General features: G+C 49.2%; 4 protein-coding genes across 6 annotated transcripts in view; 2 read left to right on the top strand and 2 right to left on the bottom strand.

The window, feature by feature from the left end:
* The window catches only part of LOC115766895 (flotillin-2), a 119,560-nt gene that overhangs the window by 15,038 nt on the left and 87,622 nt on the right, over window positions 1-16,900 (bottom strand). The gene's annotated exons all lie outside the window — the stretch shown is intronic.
* Window positions 223-2,294, bottom strand: LOC115766815 (glucose dehydrogenase [FAD, quinone]). The gene has a single exon (XM_030710850.1). It carries the CDS (start codon window positions 2,292-2,294, stop codon window positions 372-374), a length of 1,923 nt encoding a protein of 640 aa, XP_030566710.1. The 3' UTR covers window positions 223-371.
* On the top strand, window positions 3,819-8,399 carry LOC115766814 (glucose dehydrogenase [FAD, quinone]-like). The gene is made up of 2 exons (XM_030710849.1): window positions 3,819-5,721; window positions 8,284-8,399. Exons 1-2 carry the CDS (start codon window positions 3,819-3,821, stop codon window positions 8,397-8,399), a joined length of 2,019 nt encoding a protein of 672 aa, XP_030566709.1.
* Window positions 10,993-14,591, top strand: LOC115766813 (glucose dehydrogenase [FAD, quinone]). The gene is made up of 2 exons (XM_030710848.1): window positions 10,993-11,316; window positions 12,912-14,591. The coding sequence occupies exons 1-2, from the start codon at window positions 10,993-10,995 to the stop codon at window positions 14,514-14,516; spliced, it is 1,929 nt and encodes a 642-aa protein (XP_030566708.1). The 3' UTR covers window positions 14,517-14,591.

Raw genomic sequence — 16,900 nt, 5'->3', positions numbered from 1 at the left:
CTTCTATATGACAGATAAGTGCGAAAACTAAGCTAACGAGAAGTTTTCAAGCCTGTTCATGAACAAAAGTTACGCATGCGCAAATGCCCAAAGCATTTGAAAAGGGTGCTGATTTATGTATATATTTTGATCAAAATATATATATACATTTATATATAATGTGGGTTATATTCTGTTTAATATTAATATGTTCAATATTCTCAGTATAAATCTTATATACATAAAACAGATAGCAGATCGGATATTATTGCTCTGTTATATATGGGCACAATTCGATAGTATATATATGAATATATATATTATCATTTATTGGACTAAGTGAGGGTATATTTTGCCCTATCAGCTGTTGTACGCGCTTTGGCTCTTTGGTTCTATTGATTGGCATAGAAGCTACCAGGTATTTCATTGGTTGCCGCAGCTGCTTGTGGTACGAAAGGCTGATTGGCCGATTGCTGCACCTCATTTGACTGTAGATGCGCCGCTTGCTCCTCTTGCTCCGGCTGCTGCAGTCGGTCCAGCTGCAGCTGATCCTCGCGTAGCATGCGCGCCGCCTGCTCGGCAATCATCATGGTGGGCGCATTGGTGTTGCCCGCCGTTATTTCCGGAATGACGCTGGCGTCGACGACGCGCAGCCCGCGGATGCCGCGCACGCGCAGCCGCTCATCGACGACGCCGCGTGGATCGCCGGCGGCAGCCATGCGGCAGCTGCCGACCGCATGCCACGCCCCCACATACATGTAGCGCATGTGGCACAGCCAATAGGCGTCGGAGTCCGGCGGCAGAGCGTCGCATTCGGGCAGCGGCGGCAGCCACAGCCGCAGGCCGCAGCCGCGAAAGGCGCGCGTCTCCGCCAGGCGCTGCACGTAGCGCACGTAGCGCAGCAAGGTGGCACGGTCCGTGGCATGCCGCGCATAACAATGCTGCACCAGCGGCGGCTGCTGCGGCTCCGCGCTGCGCAGCTCGACATGGCCGCGCGATCGCGGCAGCAGCAAGGAGCCCATGATCTGCAACATGGCCGTCTGCTGCAGTGCCGCACGCTGCGCCGCGATCAGCGCCGGGCGGAAGCCCAGGTAGCCAAAGCTACCCGCGCTGCCGCGCGGCAGCAGCGTGTGCGCCGCCACGTGCACATCCGGCTGGCACATGCCGCAGGCCGGCGCGCTCGAGTTGATGAAGCCCATCATGGCGAAGCTGGCGTCGGTGGCGTCGCTGTCGTCGCTGCCATTGAAAGCACAGGTGTGCGTGCGCGTGAAGCGCAGGTAAAGCGGCAGCATGCCGTGATCGTGCAGATTCCGGCCCACGCCCGCCAGCTGCAGGCGCGGCTTGATGCCCAGCCGGCGCAGCTGCGGCCCAGGCCCAATCCCGGAGAGCAGCAGCAGCTTGGGCGAGTTCAACGCGCCCGCGCTCAGCACCAGCTCTCGGCGCGACCACGCCCACAGCGTACGATTGCTTGCCAAGTGAAGGTAGTTGATGCCACGCGCGCGTCGCCCGTCGGCGCTGAGCAGCAGACGCTGCGCCTCCGCGCCGCGCAGCAGCTGCAAGTTGTCGCCGCCGGACCGCGCCCCTTGGCCACGGGCCAGATACTGCCGGGCGCTGCTGGCGCGTCGAGCCTGGTGTATGGTGGCGGGCACCAGATGCGTGTAGCCGATGCTGCTGCCCGCCAGCAGGGGCTGTTGCAGCGGCTGCACGCCCAGCTCCGCACTGGCGGCATAGATGAGCTCGACGAGCGGCTGCATCGAAGGCGCCAGCGGGAACAGGCTGGGCTGCAGGCGCTGCTGCAGCTGGTGGTAGGCGAGCTGCACCTGCGGCCAGTCCCAGCCGCGGAGGCCGAGCCGCCAGCGCCAGTCGTGGAAATTGGCAGCACTGCCGGGCACATAGACGTTGCCATTGATGGCGCCGCTGCCGCCCAGCATGCGTCCGTGCCACCAGCTGCAGCCGTGCGGCGGCTGCATCGCCTGGCAGCAGCGCGGACTTGGCGCCGCCTCGTCCAGCCACATGTAGCGCACGTCGTGATGCAGCCGTCCGCTCAGCGCATGGTACTCTGCTTCCAACGGCGGCTCCTGGCCCGCCTCCAGCAGCAGCACGGTCACGTTCGGCTGCTCCGCCAGCCGGCTGGCCACAATGGCGCCCGCGCTGCCCGCGCCCACCACAATGTAGTCGAAGCTGGCGCCGCTCGGCGGCGGCTCGATCCGGCGCGGCCAATCGCTGGTGCTCTCGCCACCAGCTCCTGCCAGCAGCAGCAGCAGCAGAAAAAGTGCTGCCAATTTGGCTGCAGCTTGTCGACGCGCGTGTCTCATTTTGAACTGTGCGCGGCCGGGCCAAGGCTGTGCGCCTTGTGCCCATCAAATGTGAGCGCAATAAAAATATTATCCGTATACCCTCACAGCGGGTAGTACGAAAATGTCGCGCAGCTTGTAATGCCCCGATATGTCAGGTATTGATACGTGTGTAGAGTATACATATACGGATATGGAATGGATAATGAAAAATTATCTGCCCTTCAAAGAATCTTTATCAAACTACGAGCTGCACAATTTACCCTGCATATCTGCAAAACCTGCATAAGAACAATCGGACAGATTTAAGGCTAGGCTACAAAAGCGCATCGGAAAGGGTATTTCAAGTGCGACGTGCCGTTATCTTCCCCCACTCGTTATCTTTATGTGCGTTTTGCCTGTTTTCGGTATCCGTTTGTTTGCATTCAGCTGTAAATAAGTACTTAATGTCGGCCAAGTAACAGCTGTGGATGCAGCCCGCCTTCCCTCCCCTCCACGCTCATCAATCAAGCGCAATGCACAATGAACTCGACAATGAAAGAGAGGGAGAGAGGCAGAGCGCAAGCTTTCGCTGTTAATTAACAGTAGATGTTAAGTGCTGAGCAGCGCGGCGTTGACAAACGCTGTTAGCTGCAGCAGCGACGTTTCTACAGCATACCCTGTACACACGAATTGCGTTCTAAGGGCTATGTCCAGTCACCAGCACTTCGATATAAATGAAATATTTATTTATTATTATTATATTTGATTTAATTCCATTTAACATCGCATGAATGCTGTAGACGCGTGCTTCCGTATGCGATGAGACTGGGCACAGGGTATCTGCTAGTCGCAGCACTTTTTCCTTTGTTCTTTTTCTGTTTGCTTGTGCAGTTTTCGGTCGTGTACTTTGAAATTGAATGCCCCGCAGTCTACTAATACTATACTTTGTATAGATATAAAATCGTGTAGTACCCGGCGTTGCCAGGCTAAGAAGTTTTATATTCTAGACTTGGACATAAATAAATATTCCAAATGGCACATTAGTAAGTTTGACTCAATTGCCCTGATTGGCCCCCTCATCCTTATAGTGCGTCGCTTGTAGAAAAATTATTCCTTCGACCTCCCGTTTTGCGAAAATCTTTGAAAATCAGTTTCAGGCCGATCAAAAGCAAACAAGCTGTTTCGCTTTTCGCCCATATTCCACAGTTGCGGGTGGAATTATTTGCACTGCAGCCTTTTAGCTTTCCAGCTCTTACGATGTGCTGATCATCAATCATTCATGCGGTCAGTCAATCAATCAGTCAGTTATATATATATGTATAAACTATAGATATTATGTGGGCGATTTGTGAGTTTACAGGGTATTCGACAAAGCAAACGACCCAATTCTAGCTGAGCGGTGGGTGGGGTAGGCAAAGTACTATTACGAAATGCCGGAGAGAGAGAGAGAGAAAGAGAGAGAGACAATGTCATTGCACCCGTTTTGGCGGGGTCAGCGTTTTTGGGGAATTGCGAAGCCACACGCGCCGGCTCGATTCAGTCCAGACTCGACTCGGATCCAAGATGACGGCGGTGAACACGTTTGTGACCATGTGGCGGTTTCTGCTGACGCTGGGCCCCTCGGCGCTGGTCATCCTGATGCTGAACAAGGGCATCAAGGATCAGCGTCCGGATATTGTCGACGAGCTGCAGCGCGTGCGCACCATATTCATTGAGCAGCTGCGTCCGAGCTATGATTTTGTCATTGTCGGCGGCGGATCGGCGGGCTGTGCGCTGGCGGCACGCCTCTCCGAGAATCCGGCGTGGAGTGTGCTGCTGCTGGAGGCGGGCGGCGACGAGCCGCTGCTGATGGATTTGCCGCAATTGTATCCGGTATTCCAGCGCAGTCCCTGGGACTGGAAGTATCTGACAGAGCCCTCCGATCGCTACTGCCTGGCCATGGAGGATCAGCAGTGCTTCTGGCCCAGGGGCAAGGTGCTGGGCGGCTGCAGCTCGATCAATGCGATGATGTACATACGCGGCAATCGGCGCGACTATGATCTTTGGGCCCAGCTGGGCAATCCCGGCTGGGACTATAACAATGTTCTCCATTATTTCCGCAAGGCCGAGGACATGCGCGTGCCCGGCTTCGAGGAGAGCCCCTATCATGGCCATGGCGGACCCATTAGCGTGGAACGCTATAGATCCCCCTCGCCGCTGCTCGAAGTCTTCATGGAGGCAGCCGCCCAGCTGGGCATGGTCCATCCCGACGGCGACTTCAATGGACGCACACAGACGGGCTTCGCCCCGCCCCACGGCACGCTGAGGGATGGCCTCCGTTGCAGCGCCAACAAGGGCTATATCCGTCGCAGCTGGCAGCGACCCAATCTGGACATTGTGCTCAAGGCGTTCGTGGAGCGTCTGGTCATCGAGCCGGGCAGCAAGCGCGTGCGCGGCGTTCGCTTCGAGCACGGCCTGGTGCAGCATCTGGCGCTGGCCAACAAGGAGGTGGTGCTCGCCGCCGGCGCCTTGGCCAGTCCCCAGCTGTTGATGGTGAGCGGCGTGGGGCCCGCCGAGCAGCTGCTGCCGCTGGGCATCGATCTGGTGCAGCATCTGCCCGGTGTCGGCGGCAATCTGCAGGATCACATCTCCACCTCGGGCGCCATATACACCTTCGACAGCCTGCAGCCGGGCACGCACATGTCCTTCATAGTGCCCGAGCAGCTGACCAAGGAATCGGTGGATGAGTTTGTCCACGACCAGAATGGCTTCTTCTATGCCATGCCCGTCAGCGAGGTGATGGGCTTTGTCAGCACCAAATATCAAGTGGCATCGATGCCGCATGCAGACTGGCCCGATGTCCAGCTGTTCTTGGGCAGCTATGGCTACGGCGCCGACGGCGGCATGATCGGGCGACGCGGCGCCGCCATCACGCTGGCCAACTATGCCGACTCCTTCGAGCCCATACAGTACCAGGATTCGTTTGTGATCGCACCGCTGTTGATGCGTCCACGCTCGCGTGGCTATCTGCAGCTGCGTTCCTCGGATGCGCGCGTCCATCCGCTGATCCATGCCAACTACTATGATGATCCGCTCGACATGGCCGTCATGGTGGAGGGCCTCAAGATGGCTCATCGGCTCGCCCAGACGCCGGCCATGCAGCGGCTGAATGCCACGCTCAACATTTACGAGTGGCGCAACTGTCCCGAGGTGGAGTACCTCAGCGATGCCTTCTGGGAGTGCCTGGCCCGATATTATTCGCAGACCATTTACCATCCGGTTGGCACCTGCAAAATGGCGCCCGCTCAGGATCCGTACGGTGTTGTCGATCCACGGCTGCGCGTTCGCGGCCTGCGCAATCTGCGGGTCATCGATGCCAGCATCATGCCCACCATTCCCACCGGCAACACGAATGCGCCCACCCTCATGATAGCCGAGCGGGGCGCGGACATTATCAAGGAGGACTGGCATCATTATCCACACGGCGGTTGGCTCTAAGTTGGCCCCCCTCTCGCGTGTACCTCTCGCACCCTGATCTTGGCTATGAACTAAATCCAAGCTGTAGCTCATATTTCTTAACATAAGAATCTATAAATAAATGTATACATAAACCAAAAGTAGGGTATGCCGACAACTGAATACCCTTTAGGCTTGTGGCTTGCAAGTGCTGTAAAAGGGAAACTCTTCTCCCGAGCACGTTTTCCATGACAGCCATATGATATAGTCGTCCGTTGGGATGCGTCAAGATTTCTCGAAGAACGAACACAAAATTAAACTATGTGATATAATGAGAAGATCCTAATAATATTGTGCTCCTATATAAAGAGCATTCTGAGACTTTTATATGCCAAGTTTGGTCCCAATATGTTGAGGAAGAAGAAAAGCATTTTATACAAAATTTGGTAGAGTCTTCCCATTATTCCAATTATCCGAAGTAAAACGATCTTAATAAGATTCCTTTCATATATAAAGAGAATTTTAAGGGAGTTTGGAAGCTTTTACGCCAAGTATGATCGGAATATTTTGAAGGTGAAAAAAGTGATTCAACTTTATTGTCGACCGACTCTTCCTAAGGCAGCTATATTATAAAGAAGTCCGTTCCGGCCGTTGCGAACATTCATCGACTTGACTAAAACTGATCAAGAATATATATATATATATATATGTTTTTGTATATATATATTATGTGCACACTTTATGGGCTCGAAGACCTCTCTTTCTAATCGTCAAACTTTTCGTGGCCAAATAAATTGTTCAAAATATAATCGAAACTCACATTGGCCTAGCGAAGGTCAAAAGCTGTGTTTTAACTGAGCTACAAAGCGGACAAACAATAACTGTATTCGTGTACTCGAGCCGAATGGCAGGGGTCAATGCTGAGTTGACCTCTGGCGGGCTCAAGTATTGGCAGCCTTGTCCCATTCAAGAGCCAATTGCTTGGCCGCACCACAATTGCCAAATCCAAATCCAAAGACAAAACAGCCCAGCTGCAAATGTGCACGTGCAGAAGCTACTGAAAGCGACGTTCCAAAGGCATGGCATTAGCTGGTTTACTAACAAAAGCTAAATGCTACAAGTCCAAAAGATCAGGCACATCCAAAAGGATATTTAACCCAAATTATGGGAAACGTAGTGCCAAATTCCTTAGTCACAGACAGAAATTAAAAAAAAAAGAGCGTTGAACTAAGAAGCGAGATGTCGCCGGTTCAAAACAAGCAATTTGTGTTTAAATTTGTTTGTCACAAGAGAATAAATAACAATATTTCGCATTGAGCACACATAGCTTGAAGCTTAGGGTTCGAACCAGCGAGAAAGCGGAAGACCGAGTATAATATGTGTGTGTACTTCAAGGCATGACAAAATGCATTTATATGAAAAAAAATTAAATAAATAAATTATTCATTCATTCATAATTATGCAGCATTTTTACAATTCCCAACTAGATAATTGTACAAACAATTGAAAATAAATAAATGCTTCAGATTAAATTGAGTTATGTGAATGGGAAACCAGATTGGATCATAGTTTTTTTTTTCTGCTAATTTTTTCTTTGCGGGCGCGCAAAGTGTGGCGCGGGGGCGATCAAAATGAAAGATCGATCAGCGCATTTGCGCCTAATTGTGCTCGAAATGTCAGCCGGAGCAACAGTTGCTGCTGCAGCTGCAATTGTTGCTGCCGTGGCTGTTGTTGCTGCTGTTGTTGTTGCTGCTGTTGTTGTTGATGTTGTTGCTGTTGTTGCTGTTGTTGTTGCTGTTGTTGTTGCTGCTGCAGTTGCTATTGTTGCTGCTGCTGTTGCTGCTGTTGTTGTTGCTCCTGCTGTTGTTGTTGTTGCTGTTGCTGTTGTTGCTATTGTTGCTGCTGCCTCTGTTGTTAGTGCTGCCTCTTGTTGTTGTTGCTGGAGTCAAGCTGAATCAGTTCCCAGCACATTCTGGCGACATTGACAGCAGGCGCCTGCAATTTGTTGCATGTTGTTGCTGCTGCTGTTGCTATTGTTGCTGTTATTGTTGTTGTCGCAGTTGCCGTTTTGGCGCGTTTTATGAGCGGGCGCTGAACCAAATGGCAAACGCGACAAGTTTTACCAGTTTGCCGACCGCCTGTGCACTGCACGCACACACACACACAGATACACATTTACAGTGGTCGGCTGTGCTGAAGTTTTCAAAAAGGTTTCCGAGATTTTCATACGGGCCAGTACACGACATCGCCTGCTGACAAAATGACGCGACTCAAGCAGCTCCAGCTCCAGCAGCGCCAGATCCAGCCCCGCCGACAATTGCAGCTGCAGTTGCTGCTGCTGCTGCTGCTGTTTGGGCTGCTGCAACTGTTGTCCGCAGTTGCAGCACGGCCGCAGCAACAGTTGCTGCTGGAGGCGGCGCAATCGGACACAACAGTAACAGCAGCAGGCACAGCATCTGGAGCAGCAACAGCGCCAGCTCTCAACGATCCTTCGGGTGAGTTACTCTGCCTGCGAGCGCTGTCGGGCTGCCTGGACGGGAGCTGCTGCCGCAGCTTAGACTCTCAGTTATATCTGCTGATGATTTCTTTACAGATCTCAGTGCTGGCCTCAATCTGTTGCCCGTGAGCAATTGGATTGCGGCTGCCGCCAATGCTGAGCCGCCGGCGCCCGCCCAATTCGTGCGCATCGCCATGAACAGCGGACTGTGAGACGCTGCCGTCGGCCGACAGATGGCGCTAGCTGCACCATCAAATACTCAACTTGTGTTTTAATTTAATTAATTTCCCTTTTTTTTTTTTTTGTTATATATACATTTTTTTTTTGAACGCCCCATCAGTTAGAGGCTGCAAAGGATACAATAAAATATTGTGCATAGACAGCAGTAAATGATAAGTGCATCAATGGGAACATGTATGGATAAATGGATACCCAAGGTATATTATAAGTGCGACGCCATTTCTGTGATAGCATTTGCCAGGGTTGCCACCTAAATGTAATATCGATTTTAAGACTTGGTTTCTTAGGCATAACTCGAAGACTACAGAAGCTAGCTGCGCCAAATTTGACAAGTGGGTTGACGTATGGTATTTGCGTACTAGAAACAATTCACTTTTTGGCTAACTGCTCCCATTATCCGCTAAATTGTAAAATACTCATTTGTTGAGACAGAACCTTCCGCCTTGGAATGCACGCACATTTGGGTGACACAGTTGGGCTCTAAAAATTTCATAAGGATCGGACTGCCAACAGCCAAGTTATATAATAAAGACTACATTTCTCATGGTGTAGGACTAGGGGAGGAAGCCGAGGCGGGAATATTATGCACCATCATATAGGCTAATAGAAAGAAGGACAAATATTGCCAGTCCAGTTCTCGTAGAGCTCAGCTCAATTGCGGCATATTTGACATTCCCATTCTACAACTCTCTACAGGGTATCCATTGGCTGGGCATTATTTCACGTTACTTAATGTCAATCGCGTTGCCTGTTGCGTTGACTTGTTGTTTAAAATGCGGTTCTATTCTGGGGCTTGTTGAAAAGGCGCCTTTTATGGCAATTATAAGACAAAAACTTTAATCGGTCAGCAAAAAACTGGCAATTTTTAATGTCATTGTTTCTGCTGTTGTTGTTGTTGTTGTTGGCGCTTACAGAGTGCCTGTCCTTGAACGACATTGTCTGGGTCTGGGTTACACCTGGTTAACAGCAGCACAACACAGTCATAATATATACACTAATTACAGCCGGGCGATTAAAAATGTGCAGTAACTGCTTGATAAGATGATAGTACTTAATATGCTTTATTGAACTTATAAATGGAAAATATTTAATAATAGAACAATAAACTATGGGCTCAGCCTTAGGCAGGTCAGTTCTGGCAAACTCGAAGTTTGAAGATAACAACATGCCAGGAGCACTGCCTGGTAATGCCAAAATGCAGGTGCTATGCGAGACTGTTTTCCTTTGTTATGCCTCTATTATTCCCATAAAGCAATTAGCTCAACAAGTTCTTTAAAGGCTTACGCAATTAAAAGCTTGTTTGAATTACGACTCAGAGAGTTTGTATATATGGAAAATTCAAGATTATTCCAGACAATGCTGACAAGAAAGAACGACTATCCCATATATAAATAAATAATCTCCCAGATAAGTGGCTCAGAAATGCTTTGTTGGGAAAACTTTATTGCCGACCAGTTGTGACTGTAGCAAAAAATTGAAAAACAATGCGAAATTTTCCATTTAACAAGTCATCTTCTAATCGATTCTTTCTATAGATATAGTGTATATAGAACTCTATTGGAAGCCGTAAAAGCCCAGTTTGGCTAAGAAAGTTTTCCCTTACAAGAACTTAATACAAAGGACAAGATCTAGTAAGAGGAATGCAAAACATTCGCCTGAACTATGCTTATATAGCCGAACCTTGAACTATTTTAAAAGACTGAAAGCTGGGCACAGGCTTTTGTTAGGCTTTCTAGAATTAAACTCTGAGCTGTCAGTATGTTTCTGAGTTTAATGAATTACTCATATTAATGCCGACGTGATTTGTGAGCATGTCATGCCAAAGACGCTGTAAAAAGCACGAAATTAGTCAGTCAATCGATTGGTCAACTAGTCAGTCAATCGGCCAGCCAATTGGTCAGCCAATCAATCAGTTTGTCAATTAGTCAGTCAACCGGTCGGTCCACTAGTCAGTCAGTCGGTCAACTAATTAGTCGGCCAATCAGGCAATCAATCAGTTAGCCAATCAATCAGTCAGTCAATCAATCAGTCAGTCAATTAGTCAGTGAATCGATCGTTCAATTAGAGTCAATCGGTCAGTCAATCAGTCCGCCCATCAATCAGTCAATCAATCAGTCGGTCAATCAGCTAGTGAATCAGTCCAGCGGTCAGTCACTCAATCAAACGGTCAACCAATCAGTCTGTCCATCGATTAGTAAATCAGTCAGTCAATCAGCTTTTCAATCAGTCAGTCAACCTCTTATCGCAGCTGCTCACGTGCTGAGTCCCTGGGGAGACGACTTGGCACACATGAAGCAGCTCGTGCTATTAAAAATAGTTGTTGTCACAATTGTTGTTGTTGTTGTTGTTCTCGTTGTTTTCGAGCTAAACGTGAAGTCAACAAAAGGCAAAGCTGGTTGTTTTTGCTGGCTAAGGCGACACAAACACCATGATAACTAGTCAGTCCGTCCGTCAGTCAGTCAGTCAGTCAGTCAGTCAGTTTGTCATTCGGTCAGCTGCCCGCTTATCGCATCTATAAAAGCAAAATGCATTCGCTGGCGTCGCCTCAAAGCGTACGCATTCCCAATGCTGGCAACAACAACGAACCAGAGCCACATCTTCAGTCCCGGCGATCCGCAGTGCACGCCGCCCGGCACCGGCCTCTGGAGCGGACTGTTCCAGATGCTGCTGCAGGCCCTGCTCGCGGCCCAGTGCAATGTGGCGCCGACCACGCTCTGGCCACCGGACTATGGCGATGTGGTGGGCACGGATGGCTTCGGCGAGCCCTACGACTTTGTGGTCATTGGCGCCGGCTCAGCGGGCTCCGTGGTCGCCAGTCGCCTCAGCGAGAATCCCAATTGGCGTGTGCTCGTCCTGGAGGCGGGCGGTGATCCGCCCGTCGAGTCCGAGGTAAGTCTCAAGCAATTCAACCCATATTTGCACTTGTACTCAGCGTCAACTGTGTGAATTTGGTGGACAAACAATGTCAACTATGAACGGGATTGACATAAAAGCGGCAGCTATGCCCATATAAAATACTACACAGACACAGACGTGGCTAACTCCGCTTGGTATATTGAACAAATAAAAGGGTATCTCAAGTGATTAATGTGCTCCGTGTGTGCATTGACATTGCGCTAATCAAACATATGCATATATACTGCCCTTTTGCGTAAAGGGTACTTCAAGTACTTCAATATATACTAAAATATGCGACGAGCAAACGTGAATATTTTTATTGAGTATCAGAGGAACTTTCCGGTGCCGATGAATAATGTGAAATGAATAATGTCGAAAAGGCAATGTTTAACTATTAGTTTTTATTATTATTAATTGATTTGAACCGGCGACCTGCGGTATTTAAATATGCACAAAAATATACCGAGAAAAATACACATTGCTCATACAATTCCTTATCGCCTCCCTTTTCGTAATGTATTTATTATCGCTTCTGCTAGATAACAAATAAACTATTGAGTTCGAACCTGCGATCTGCCGCCAATTCATTTGTGATAACTGCTCTTATTCAGAATTTCTCCGAGTGCCCCCTTTCGAGCACTGTTATCAGTTGCATGTTAACATTATGTTAACAGAATATGCGATAAGAATTCACGTAAATTTATGGAGGAGGATTTTTGTTAACTAATCTTCAGCTTATCAGCTGCTGAATTTGCATTCTCATATGTTAACATTTACAAAACTCGAACACACTTGAAATGTAAATGGATATTACATACATAAGGGAGTTGCTTAGTACTTATAAGAAGAAGAGATGGTTATCTTAAGACAGCAATTTACAAGCTAATGCATTCTTAACGAGATACGCGAATTCACTTATTTGAAGATATTACAAAAAAGAAAAAGAAGATAATAACATCTACAGTATTTATGGTTAATTCTTGTATTTGCCCGTTAGCCAACAGTAAAATTGATGGAGAAACTCTTTAGATAAGTTCGAAATTGAGTGGTATATCGAGAAAAATCTTTAATCAACCATCAGAGATATTAAAAACTATTTCACGTTATAATAGAATCCCTTATCCTGTTCCTGTTCAGCAAGAGGGAGAAACTCTTTAGAGAAACTCTCTAGATAAGTTCAAAATCAAGTGAAAATAAGGGAAAATATCTTAGGAGCTGTGGGTTGAGTAAGAAATTGAAGATGAGATGAAGCTATAATCATATTTACGACTAATCAATATGATAAAAGAAGAAGAACAACTAAGAGAGCTCTAGTCGCAAGTGCCCGACTAGGGGATACACTAAACCATCTTCGCCAGGGGTAGCTATAAAATTAAAGATACTTGATATTTGTAACGATTGCTTGGAAACGGGGCCAGTTATCACTGAGCACGGTGAGGATCTGGGAGGATCACCTGAAATCTCTTTCCAGATTTTGGTCCGATTTCTGTTTTTATATTATTTTTTTTTCAATATACTAACTGTCTCCCTTTCTCTCTCTCTCTCTCTCTCTCTCTCTCTCTCTCTCTCTCTCTCTCTCTCTCTAGCTGCCCGCTTTGTTCTTTGGGCTCGAGTTCAGCGATTTCATGTGGAACTATTTCACGGAGAACAGCGGCACGGCGTGCCAGGCGCAGCGGAACGGACGCTGCTATTGGCCGCGCGGCCGGATGCTTGGGGGGAGCGGAGCCGCCAATGCGATGCTCTATGTGCGTGGGAATCGGCACAACTTCGATAGCTGGGCGGAGCTGGGCAACACAGGCTGGAGCTATGACGAGGTGCTGCCGTATTTTGAGCGTTCGGTGCGTTCGGTGGGCAATGTGACCCATCCGCAGGGCTACATGACGCTGAACCCCTTCGAGCTGCAGGACGAGGACATACAGGCCATGATACGCGCCGGTGGCCAGGAGCTGGGCGTGCCCAGCGTTGCGCAGTTCGCCGAGGGCAGCTATGTGGGCTATACCTCGGTGCCGGGCACCGTGCAGCGCGGTCGGCGCATGTCCACGGCCAAGGGGCATCTAAGTCGGATCGCGGAGCGCCCCAATCTGCATGTGGTGAAGCGGGCGCAGGTGAATCAGTTGCATTTCGATGCGACCGGCGCACGTCTGGAGGCGGTCAGCTTTGTGCGTGGCGAGCGCACCTATCGCGTGGGCGTGGCCAAGGAGGCGGTGCTGTCGGCGGGCGCCATTAATTCGCCGGCGCTGCTGCTGCGCTCGGGCATCGGACCACGCGAGCAGCTGGAGCAACTGCAGCTGCGTGTGCAGCATGAGCTGCCCGGCGTGGGCCGCAATCTGCAGGATCATGTCCTGGTGCCGCTGTTCATGCAGCTGGACGAGGGTGTGGCCCATGCCGCCAGCCAGCAGGAGATATTGGACAGCATCTACACGTACCTGATGCATCGCACCGGTCCGCTGGCCAGCCACAGCACTGCCTCCCTGGTCGGCTTCATCAACACGGCGAACAGCAGCAGCGATCCACGCTATCCGGACCTGGAGTTCCATCATTTGTACTTTCAGCGCGGACGCCACGACTCGCTGGCCCTGTTCCTCAACGGACTCGCCATCCAGGAACGCTACATAGAGCATCTGCAGGGCCAGCTAACCCAATCCCATGTGCTCTGCATCTTTGTCCAGCTCTCGCAGCCGGAATCGGCGGGTCACCTGCAGCTGCAGAGCACGGACTACAAGCAGCCGCCGCAGCTGTTCAGCAACTACCTGGACAAGCCGGCGGATCTGGCAACGCTGCTGCGTGGCATTCGCCACCAGGAGAGCATGACGCAGACGGAGGCCTACATGCAGCGCCACGCCCAGCTGGTGCACGTGCCCATCGAGGAGTGCGACGGAGCGCACAAGTTCGGCAGCGATGCGTATTGGCGATGCTATACGAAGTACTTCACCGTCACCTGCTACCATCAGGTGGGCACCCTCAAGATGGGCCCTGACACGGATCCCGCTGCCTGTGTCAATCCACGGCTCCAGCTGCGAGGCGTCGACAATCTGCGCGTGGCCGATGCCAGCATTATGCCCAACGTGGTCAGCGCCAACACGAATGCCGCCACGGTGATGATTGGTGAACGGGTCGCCGACTTTATAGCCCAGGACTGGGCGGAGGCAGTGCAGCAAAAGGGACTGCATATGCACGACGATGAACTGTAGAGGCTCGGGCGAGGGCACGTCTGGAGTTGATCTTCTTTTTTTTTTTTTTGTACATTTAATTAATATAAAAGCTATATATTTATATCGGAAGCCCCATGAGTTATTATTGTTTTAACCGAAACCGTGGGAGCCTTCTAGGCTGAATGGTTCACATTGTGTCACTTCTGTGATGAAAGCGCGTAGTAAGACGACGTTTTGAAGAATTCCACCTGCAGCGGTGGAAAATTGGTGGAAATTGGTGAAAGTTAGGAAACCACTTCGTTTTACTTTCAGGCTCTTAACCAGAGACCTTTGAAAAACGCTCTGCGATTGCATGTGATTGACTGATTGATTGATTGCTTGCTTGATTGACTGACTGATTGACAAAGCGCCCACGTCTAGGCGGTGGGAACTTGGAAGAACCGCATTTTTAAAGCAGCTTAAACAAAAAATTCTGACTTCAGACTTAATTTCTTGCGCAAATTTCAGATCGATTAACTTAATTTATTGCGTAGTGAGTCTGGAGTGCGTTCCCTCAACTGCCAAGTCGAATATGGCACATTTCTGTCATTCTATTTGTCATTCTGTGTGGTCATTGAATTATTAAAATAGTTCCCGGCAGAGTTCACAAGCTTTTGAACCATACGAATGCATTATTACGCTTTATGTTTTGCTTTGTGACTTCGCAATTGGATGGATTGAAATGCAAGTGCAGAAACTATATCAAAGCAAATTGACAAACAGAACAATTACTCAAGTTGCCAAACAAAAACCGCACTGAATCAGGAAATGGGTTCCAACCCAGAACCGAATTATTGATATTGCTATCGGATTTGCAGCCCTGCCTCGTCTTGTCCGTCCGTCCACCAAAATAAGAGCTGGAGAGGCCAATTTTAGAATGTAGGTTCTCTTCTATTATTCGAATATAAATAAAGCGATCAGCAAACCAGATTTTGCTCTATCATAATTCGGCGATCAAACGAGCTAAACACAACAATTTTATAGTCCAAGCTTGATTAAAAATTAGCAGAACGGGCATATTAGTCCTCGGCAGCTGTACGTAACTGACGAAAGGAAGCATCGCTGCACCCATCAATTATATATGTATATATTCTTGATCAAGATGACAATCTGAACAAGAGCTAGGCACTTGAAATATCCTCGTATACCATTCCCAGAATGAGTTTGTCAATACAGAAACCTTTTTGAACACCGTCAGCCATCTCGCTTACTTTTAAAGTCATGAAATCTTCATAAAGATCGGACCTTAAGCACCGAAGTTAACTAAAGAGAAGAGGGGCAGCTGGGCTTTAAGTTCAGGGTATCTGCTCGTCGGGCAATCCCAAAATAGATACTCCTGTTTATGTAGTCGGGCAACAACATAGTAAACAGATAACAAATATTTTAATTCTTAATAGGTTACCCTGCTCTTCGTAAAATGCAAAAGTAAATGAATTTTTGGAGCTCTAGCTAGATTTTTGGCACACATTTAACTACATTCTTGATACTCTGAGAAGCCAACATCGATGCGACAACAAAACCAGAAATGATTGAGGAACCAGTTTTCCACAAAGCGGGGCTGGGAGACAGAAGCGAGCGGAGTCTTGTTGTGGGTAGGTGCGGGTGGTTGAGAGCTTCTTAGAGAGTGTCTTACAACTGATTAGAGGATATCTCGGGGTCAGGCAGATACGAACAAATACTCCTTGACTGTTGTGCTGATAAAGCTGGCGACAGGGTTTCGCGTTGTCGATCGAGGACTAAATATCTTACTAGATATAGGTCAGCAGTAGATAGAAGAGAGAGAAAACGAGAAAGAATAAAAGAGAAAGAGGGACGATTGAGGAACATAAGAGAAAAGAGAAGATTAGAGATAGGGAGAGGGAAAAGACAGGAAGAAAGCGAAAGATAGATTAAGAGTTCTCTCAGAGAGAGACCGATAAAACAGAAACAGAAAGCGACTGGGAAGAAAAGGAAGAGGAAAGAGAGAAAAGAGAATGGAAGAGAGACCAAGTAATAAAGAGATTTATTGGGTTATCGAATGAGTGAGAAAGGGAGAGGGAGAGGGAGAGTGAGCCCAGCCCCTGGCTAGACTGCACTGTTTTGGCAGTGTGCCCAGCGCGTCGCTGTGACCGAGCCCACAAATGTGGGTGAGGTTATGTTTATGCCTGGCCCAGGGGCGTGGCACAAGCCGCCCACCGTCCGGCTCGTGCGCGCACAGGTAGCGCATCAAGATACCGAAATGCCCTGCAAGTGGATTTTTTTTTGGCTTATCGGAGTCAGCGCTGGTGACTTATCAAAAGCGAGAGAGCAAGAAAGAGAGAGAGAGAGAGATAAAGAGGCGGCACGACAGCTATGGACGCATGGATAGATGGATGGATGGCAGGTGAAGTGGGATCATAAAAAAC

This window comes from Drosophila novamexicana, unplaced genomic scaffold (assembly GCF_003285875.2).
Source record: "Drosophila novamexicana strain 15010-1031.04,08,12 unplaced genomic scaffold, DnovRS2.1 tig00001270-arrow-arrow-pilon, whole genome shotgun sequence".
NCBI classification, from domain to species: Eukaryota; Metazoa; Arthropoda; class Insecta; order Diptera; family Drosophilidae; genus Drosophila; species Drosophila novamexicana.
Note: the sequence above shows the minus strand (reverse complement) of the source record. Positions and strands in the feature narration are given on the sequence as shown.